Source organism: Sinocyclocheilus rhinocerous, unplaced genomic scaffold (genome assembly GCF_001515625.1).
Source record: "Sinocyclocheilus rhinocerous isolate Xijiao unplaced genomic scaffold, SAMN03320098_v1.1 scaffold295, whole genome shotgun sequence".
Classification (NCBI taxonomy): Eukaryota; Metazoa; Chordata; class Actinopteri; order Cypriniformes; family Cyprinidae; genus Sinocyclocheilus; species Sinocyclocheilus rhinocerous.
The window spans coordinates 737,917-746,521 of NW_015647035.1; the positions used below are offsets into that span (position 1 = coordinate 737,917).

Consider the following 8,605-nt stretch of genomic DNA (forward strand, 5'->3'; position numbering starts at 1 on the left):
GAGGATTTTGATATAAGCCAAGAGGAGACTTGTTTTTTTTTAAAGTAAGGAAACTTTGCTTCTTTTGATCCTGTAAACAAACGTTGGTTGTCACGAGACTCACCGGCGCATGCGCAATGCTGAACTCATACGTCATCCGCCGGGAGCTGCTTTCGTTTACAACAGTGAGCGCAAGCTAGATTCACGTGATTATTACGTTTTGAATATGGATATTTTTCTTACAAAAACGCATCGATTCACTTTTTTTTATGGAAGGGAGCTTTTTATTTCACGTCTTTTGGACTGAAGCAATGCAACACCCGCTGAGTGAAATGATAGAGCTTGAAAGATCAAAGACAATTTTTAATATAACTCCGACTGGATTCGTCTGAAAGAAGAAAGTCATATACACCTAGGATGCCTCGGGGGTGAGTACAACACAGCCTAATTTTCATTTACATTTCACTGACCCTTTAAAGTGTAATAATATTTTGCAATATTACTATTTTACTGTACTTTTGATCAAATAAATGCAGCCTTGGTAAGCATAAGACACTTTTTCCAAAAACATAAAAAAAACAAACGTTTGTAAATATATAAACACTATTTTAAAAGTTCAAATTTTGTAGCACTTTTTTTAGGCTATGTATGTTACTACTACTTTACTACATAAACCCATGTATTCATACTTTGTCTTTTTGTACTCTACTTACACTGTTTTATTGTTTCTTCTGTTATCCTGCTGGTTTTATTGTTTTGAGGTGTGTTTGGTTTTTTGCAAAGAATGTCATTGTATTGGTACAACAGGCAATAAATGACCAAAGTTTTAGTGTTTTGAGCCAAAAAAGCCTGAGCTTATCTCAAGTGACTTCTGATAACGGTGGAGGACAAAGCAAACAGAGATAGACTTAAAATATCACATACTTATAGAAAGTTACTTTAAGACCAAGTGAATCCTAATGGTCTTCAGAATCATAAACACCCCTGATAGTCGAGTCAAAACAGGGTCTTTGGATGCTTTATCCTAATTCCACGTAACATTTTCACACACAAAATGCTGCATTATTAAATCTTACATTTGTTATTTGACAATAACAGACAAAAAGGGAAATGCCTTTATGAATTAACCTTATAAAACTGCCTATAAAAGCCTTCAGGTATCCCACAATGCAGCACGCGGTTTTGGTATACATTCACCATGGGAACGAGGACAAGACTAATGTAAAACAAAAGAAAAAAATATTTCGACTGCGGTGCTTTCCATTGTAAACATTCATTTTCAAAAAGTCCCCATGACTGTAGATGCGCAGGCGATCAACTAAAGTAAAAATGCGTTAATGTGACATCTTACCGTTATAAACTCACACCGACTCCGTTTCCGTAAAAGTCACTTTATGTCCAGCATCAGTTGAGTTTCCTAATACATATGGCCATAAAGTGAACGACCAAAACCGGAAAGATGCTTTGCCCGTTGAAGCGGACATAAGTAACACATCCGAGAAAAGTGTCCAGGCTAGAAGCACGATGTTGCGGCCGAGGCACCCGCGCTCACCCGTCTGCAGTGTCCGCCGGAGCGCAGTAGCGTTAGTGCGGGGAGGAACCAAGAGTTTCTGCTCATTCAGAGATGCTCCATTCTGCAGCCCCTGCTGGTCAGGCGGTGGACTCCAATGGGACGGGAGGTCGTACACGACCCCGAACGGAACCCCCACACTGGCATTGCGTTTCTTTGTTGAATTATATTGTGCCTACTGTAAAAGAAAATAAACATAGTGTAGGCTGAGCACTGCGTTTTTATGCTTTGCTGTTAAAGGTTGCTTTACGAGGGCATATTAAAGAATCAGATGCACTTTACATAACAAGAAGAAACATATGTGTAGTCTCTCTTATCTTCACAGCTCATTTGAGGGTCCACGCACACAGGGCTTTTATTAGAGCGCCACCCCTCGGTAGACACATGCGATGTTTTGAATCCACTCAGCTTTTCAAATGCATGATGATATTTTATTTAAAAATAAACTACTTAACTTAAAGCAAAGCACGCTGTTCCAAACGTGTTTAACTGTTTGTTCTGTACAACACAAAAGGGATGTTAGGCTTAATGAGAGTCACCATTCACTTTCATTCTATAGCCACAAATGCAATACAGTAAATGGTTACTGAGAGTTTGTCATCTGTCTAACAGCTGATTTTGTGTTTCACAAAAAAAGTTTGGACAACTTGAGAGTCAATAAATGATGACAATCGTTTATTTTTGAAGGACCTAGTCATTTAGCGCCATCTGTTGGTGAAAGTACGCCAAGATATCTTTGAAACTTTACGATTCTACTTCGAAAACCGCAATACTTCTAAAATGTACTATCGTTTACTATCAATATTATGTCTAAATAATATTTGCATAATTATTTGGAATTCATTCTTGGAACACTAAATGGGTTTTAATTTAGAAAAAAAAATCATAGTAAAAAATATTAAAGATTAAATCAGTTAAAGAAAACTCTGCCGTGTTTGTCACCGTGACTCGGCTGAACTTCTGACCTTTCACTGTTATGAAGTGTAATATTTTGCCAAGCTTCTCAATTCATCCGAGAAACATTATATTTGAATATTTTGATTCAGACCCCACAAAAGAAAATATCTGTTTTATTATTAATTTAATCTTTTTCTTAAGCAAATTTTACATCCACAAATGCAATTTTTTTCTAACTGTAAACCTGTCTTTTCAGTCTGATTCAACCTATTACGAGTCACTGGTATGGCATTGCGTTTCTTTGTTGAATTATATTGTGCCTACTGTAAAAGAAAATAAACATAGTGTAGGCTGAGCACTGCGTTTTTATGCTTTGCTGTTAAAAGTTGCTTTACAAGGGCATATTAAAGAATCAGATGCACTTTAAGAAACATTTGTGTAGTCTCTCTTAACTTCACAGCTCATTTGAGGGTCCACGCACACAGGGCTTTTATTAGAGCGCCACCCCTCGGTAGACACATGCGATGTTTTGAATCCACTCAGCTTTTCAAATGCATGCGCATATTTTATTTAAAAATAAACTACTTAACTTAAAGCAAAGCACGCGGTTCCAAACGTGTATAACTGTTTGTTCTGTACAACACAAAACGGATGTTAGGCTTAATGACAGTCACCATTCACTTTCATTCTATAGCCAAAAATGCAATACAGTAAATGGTGACTGAGAGGTTGTCATCTGTCTAACAGCTGATTTTGTGTTTCACAAAAAAAGTTTGGAACAACTTGAGAGTCAATAAATCATGACAATCGTTTATTTTTGAAGGACCTAGTCATTTAGCGCCATCTGTTGGTGAAAGTACGCCAAGATATCTTTGAAACTTTACGATTCTACTTCGAAAACCGCAATACTTCTAAAATGTACTATCGTTTACTATCAATATTATGTCTAAATAATATTTGCATAATTATTTGGAATTCATTCTTGGAACACTAAATGGGTTTTAATTTAGAAAAAAAAATCATAGTAAAAAATATTAAAGATTAAATCAGTTAAAGAAAACTCTGCCGTGTTTGTCACCGTGACTCGGCTGAACTTCTGACCTTTCACTGTTATGAAGTGTAATATTTTGCCAAGCTTCTCAATTCATCCGAGAAACATTATATTTGAATATTTTGATTCAGACCCCACAAAAGAAAATATCTGTTTTATTATTAATTTAATCTTTTTCTTAAGCAAATTTTACATCCACAAATGCAATTTTTTTCTAACTGTAAACCTGTCTTTTCAGTCTGATTCAACCTATTACGAGTCACTGGTATGTGGAGGAAAAGTAGACGTTTCACCACTCGACAAACAGACACGCCCATACTCACGCTAACCATTGGCTACAATATAACGCAGTCAGAAAAGACCCGCCCACCACCAGACTACGCGCGCTACCATTGGATACAATACAGCTCTATAAACAGAAAGAGCTGAAGACATATCCGTGTGGAAGAACAGTATACGGAGCCTCACACAATCACAAGCCTCCACACATTAGTTGGTAAGTATGCAAAAGACTTTTAAGCTGCATGCAAAAGATTATGAGCTTTTGTATGAACTCTCTGTTATGATATAGCGCTATGTTCTAGTCGCAGGCAAATATATGGATGTTCCATTATATGAACACATCGATGTAGAAAAACATTTCTCGTCAGTTTTTCTTAATCTTAGCATGCATTTTTACAAAGCATTTTGGCTGAGTAATTGTTTTCAAATAAATAAATTGTTATATAAGGTAAAGGGACATTTACCTGTCCTCCAAATACAGGTAGATAAAAGTAGTAAAAAGACGTGTAGAAATTTGAAATATTAAAATATGCATTTATTTATATGTATGTATATGTGTGAGAATAGATAGATATATACATAGGTGTGTGTGGGTGTGTTCAAAAGTTTTAATGACAAAAGTCAGTAAAAAAAATTCGAAAGAAATTAACACTTTTTAAGGATGCATTCAGTTGATCAAAAAGGACAGTAGTGACATTTATACATTTACTATTTCAAATAAATGGTGTTCTTTCTAACTTTCATCCTGAAAAAGAAAAACATGACATTTTGAATTTAAAGACATTTAAATAGTTTTTTCTCCTCTCTCTTCTCAGTAGTGAAGCATTATGGGTGGTCCGGTGTCCATTGACGAGGATGTCTATGTGGTGATTGTTGGCGGTGGTTTTGGTGGCATTGCAGCTGCCCAACACCTTAAACATCATGGGGTGCCCTTCATGCTTATTGACATCCTGGATGCATTTCATCACAACGTTGCAGCGCTGCGTGCCTCAGTTCAAGCTGGTATGCTAATAATAAGATGCCTAATGTAATAAAACGAGCAGCTAGAATAATACAATAATGTAGTTTTTTGTATGTTCATCTAGGTTTTGCGAAAACAGACCTTCATACCATACAAAGAGACATTTGGACTGAATTTCCTCCAAGGCCGTGTCATACAGATAGACACAGAAATGCAGACAGTTGTGCTTGACAATGGAAAGGTAAGAGATATTACAATGTTTCAGCTGAAGAAAACAAAATATGAGCATATGTGAGCTTTAATGAGTGCCAATATTAATCTACAGCAAGTACGTTATTCACACATCATTCTGTGCACTGGAACAAGCGGACAATTTCCAGGTAAACATAATTCTGTGGACACCTACCAGTCAGCCATTCAGAAGTATGAGGACTTTGTTAAAGTGGTGAGTTTTGTTATTAGGCATGTTTATTTTGAGCTGTTACATAACCACAGTGTGGTGTGATCTTAAGTGGCAACACAGACTAAACTGTTAAAAAGCTAGATTTATTTACATTTTCATCCAATGTTTCAGATCCAGGAAGCAAACACGGTTGTAGTTGTTGGTGGCGGAACCACCGGTGTTGAAATGGCTGCTGAGATCAGGACTGAATTTACTAATAAGAATGTAAAGCCCTGCATTCACACACAAATAGACTTTGCACTCTTATTCTAAATTGTGAACTTAAATGTTTTTTTTTTTCTCACGCAAATTTCATCTAGGTGATTCTGATCCACCCGCGTGAGGAGGTGGCTGATCCTGATCTATTGCCTTCCGTCAAAGAGCAAGCCAAACAGGTGCTGCTGGAAAAGGGGGTGGAGCTTTTGCTAGGTAATGATCTTGCGTGTCGAGGTTGCTTAGCATCTACATTGTATTCCTTTGCCTGATGTGGGGCATCACATGTCTGTTTTTCTTCTAAGGGAAATACAGTGAGAAATATCAGACACTGGAGACCCAGTGTTGCTGATAAAGATATTGCTATTATTTGACTTTAATAAAATGTTAACTCGGCGGAAAACATATTGTCTCATATACTGACAATTGCTGCATTTCAAAACATAAGCAAAAAAACAAAACAGCTAAAATTAGAATGCTTTCAGCATGATTATTATTTGGTAGTTGCCAATTGCACTCCAATATAAATGATACTATCAGCAGTTTTTTTTCCAAATGCAACTGGTAGCAGCTTTTGAGAATAACTGTAGAAAACTTCAGCATTAATATTACTGTAGTATCATTGCAGTTCTCGTGTAATAGTTTTTTTTTTTTACATTGTTATGGATATTTTTCTTAGTGAAAGCTTTAATATAATATACAGTTAACAGCTGAAATCAACATTTCATGTCCACGCATTGATTTATTTAATTAGTAGCTATGTAAGATGGCTGGTTGTGGGGCTGAGGGGACTTTTATCACTTTAAAGGTGTTTATATTGCAATGGCTGACTGACTATGTTATTCCTTACAGAATGTGGTCTATGGGGAGATGGCCTTTTCAGGAAAAAGGAAAATGTTACAAGCTGGATTAGACTATGCAAACTATTAAAACATGTACTATGCTTCAGGCCACATATATAACATTAAATGTGCATGTTTTCTAACTGTTTTCTTCTCTGTTTCCCTATGTACCTGAATGCAGGGCAGAAAGTGACAAACCTTGATGAGCTGGAATTGAATGTGTGTCGGAAAGGCATGGTGGTCAAGACCAATAAGAACGAGCAGGTCACTGCTGATCTAGTCATCTGCTGCACAGGAAATAAGATCAACTCTGAAGCATACAGGTCCAGTCTTAGTAAGTGCTTTTTGTATGTAATAAATGGGCTAATAGTAGTTATTTGCTTTTGTTGAGATGATATCTAATCTTAGTAATATGTGACCCTGGACCACAAAACCAATCATAAGGGTCAATTTCTCGAAATTGAGATTTATACATGATCTGAAAGCTGAATAAATAAGCTTTCCATTGATGTATGGTTTGTTAGGATAGGACAATATTTGACCGAGAAATCGCCTTTAAAGTTGGCCAAATTAAGTTCTTAGCAATGCATATTACTAATCAAAAATTAAGTTTTGATATATTTACAGTAGGAAATTTACAAAATATCTTCATGGAACATGATCTTTACTTATTATCCTAATGATTTTTGGCATAAAAGAAAAATATAATAAGATAATTTTGACCCATACAATGTTTTTTTGGCTATTGCTAAAAATATACCCCAGCGACTTGAGACTGGTTTTGTGGTCCAGGGTCACATATTTGTTTACATCCCCAGAGGGAATTTTGCTTTGATGGCTGCTTTGTGTGAATTCACTGAATTACATTTCAAAGAAATTAACAACACACAACCGAAGAATTGTATTAGTTTTGCAACGAAACATAATTAATTGCATCATTACTCATGAATAATTATGCTAATTTATCCCCTTTATGTTTTTATTTCTCAACTGTTAAAATGCTTATTAAATAATTGTTCATCCTCCATGGTCCATAAAATGTTATTTTATTAAATATAATAAAATCTATGCAAATGAAAAAAAAATCTATCGGCTGCATTTCAAACACTGATTATTAATACAGTATATGTAAATGTTTTTGGATTACCCCATATTTTGTGTGCACGATAACATATTTATGGCTAATTCATACAGAATGATCATACATTATTATAAACTACACTTCCATTTTAATTGTACTTTATGTATTTTAAATGTAAATAATGAGTATGAATCTTCATCTTCAAATCTTTTCTGAATGGCATAGAACCCTGGTTAGGATTGCGTACTTGTGCAGTTGCAAAGCTTAGAGAATGTTATAGGTATGATTTTATATCACACAATTGTTTGTTGACCTAGTAATTGTGCCCTCATATGACCTCATTTAATTGGTTGATCCTTCACCCACTTACTCTCTCTCTCTCTCTCTCTCTCTCTCTCTCTCTGTGTGTTTATATTTGATCTTTTTCCCCCTCATATTTCAGCTGCTTGTATGGCAGAGAATGGTGCTCTGAAGGTGAACAAGCACCTGCAAGTAGAAGGCTTTGACAGTGTGTATGCTGTGGGTGACTGTGCCGATCTCGATGAACCCAAGTTGGCGTATCATGCTGGACTTCATGCTGCGGTTGCTGCCACCAATATCATAAATAGTCTGACAGGAAAATCTTTAACCTCATATCGCACAGGTAACAACCATCACCAAGTGAATTAGTTTCAGCTGTCCTTTGGGAGCTCTTTTCTAAAAAGTTCATTTTGCACCATTATTTTATAATACAATTCAGACAGCTTTCTCAATGAGTTTTATGCCACTTTATGTCCATTGATCAATGTCCTTTTCCCAATCAGGAAATGTGACTATGCTGATTGCTATGGGCAAGGATGCTGGAGTAGGCCAGTTTAATGGCTATATACTACCTCGCTTTTTGGTCACCAAGGGAAAGAGCCAAAGCTTGCTGCTGTGGAAGAGCTGGAGGGAAATGGGGCAGAAAGCTCCTAATTAACACAAGGTTAACAAACAATGTTTACATGATACTCAAAATGTCTGAACTATAACACAGTTCCATTTTACTTGACTTCATTTATCACTTTTTTAACAAAATGTTTTTACATTTATCATTGTTGTAATATTAAAGGTACAATATGTAAGTTTTTACCGCTAGAGGGCGCGTATTCAAAAGAAACAAAGGCGTAGTTTGATGACACCGTGACTGAGTGGAATCATGGGAGTTGTCGTCTTCATCCCCACAGCCGACGCAATCCGACGGGACTCAGGCAGAAATCATGTTCATTGATGAGTGTGACGAGTGGGGGCGGGGCCAAGAGCCGCGGG

At 36.3% G+C, this 8,605-nt stretch overlaps 1 protein-coding gene across 1 annotated transcript; it reads left to right on the top strand.

The window, feature by feature from the left end:
* Nucleotides 1-3,951: 3,951 nt before the first annotated feature.
* Nucleotides 3,952-8,393, top strand: LOC107708424 (apoptosis-inducing factor 2-like). The gene is made up of 9 exons (XM_016512640.1): nucleotides 3,952-3,993; nucleotides 4,595-4,781; nucleotides 4,865-4,981; nucleotides 5,066-5,185; nucleotides 5,315-5,407; nucleotides 5,503-5,611; nucleotides 6,419-6,571; nucleotides 7,761-7,961; nucleotides 8,122-8,393. Exons 2-9 carry the CDS (start codon nucleotides 4,701-4,703, stop codon nucleotides 8,274-8,276), a joined length of 1,029 nt encoding a protein of 342 aa, XP_016368126.1. The 5' UTR covers nucleotides 3,952-3,993; nucleotides 4,595-4,700; the 3' UTR covers nucleotides 8,277-8,393.
* The last annotated feature ends 212 nt before the right edge of the window (nucleotides 8,394-8,605 follow it).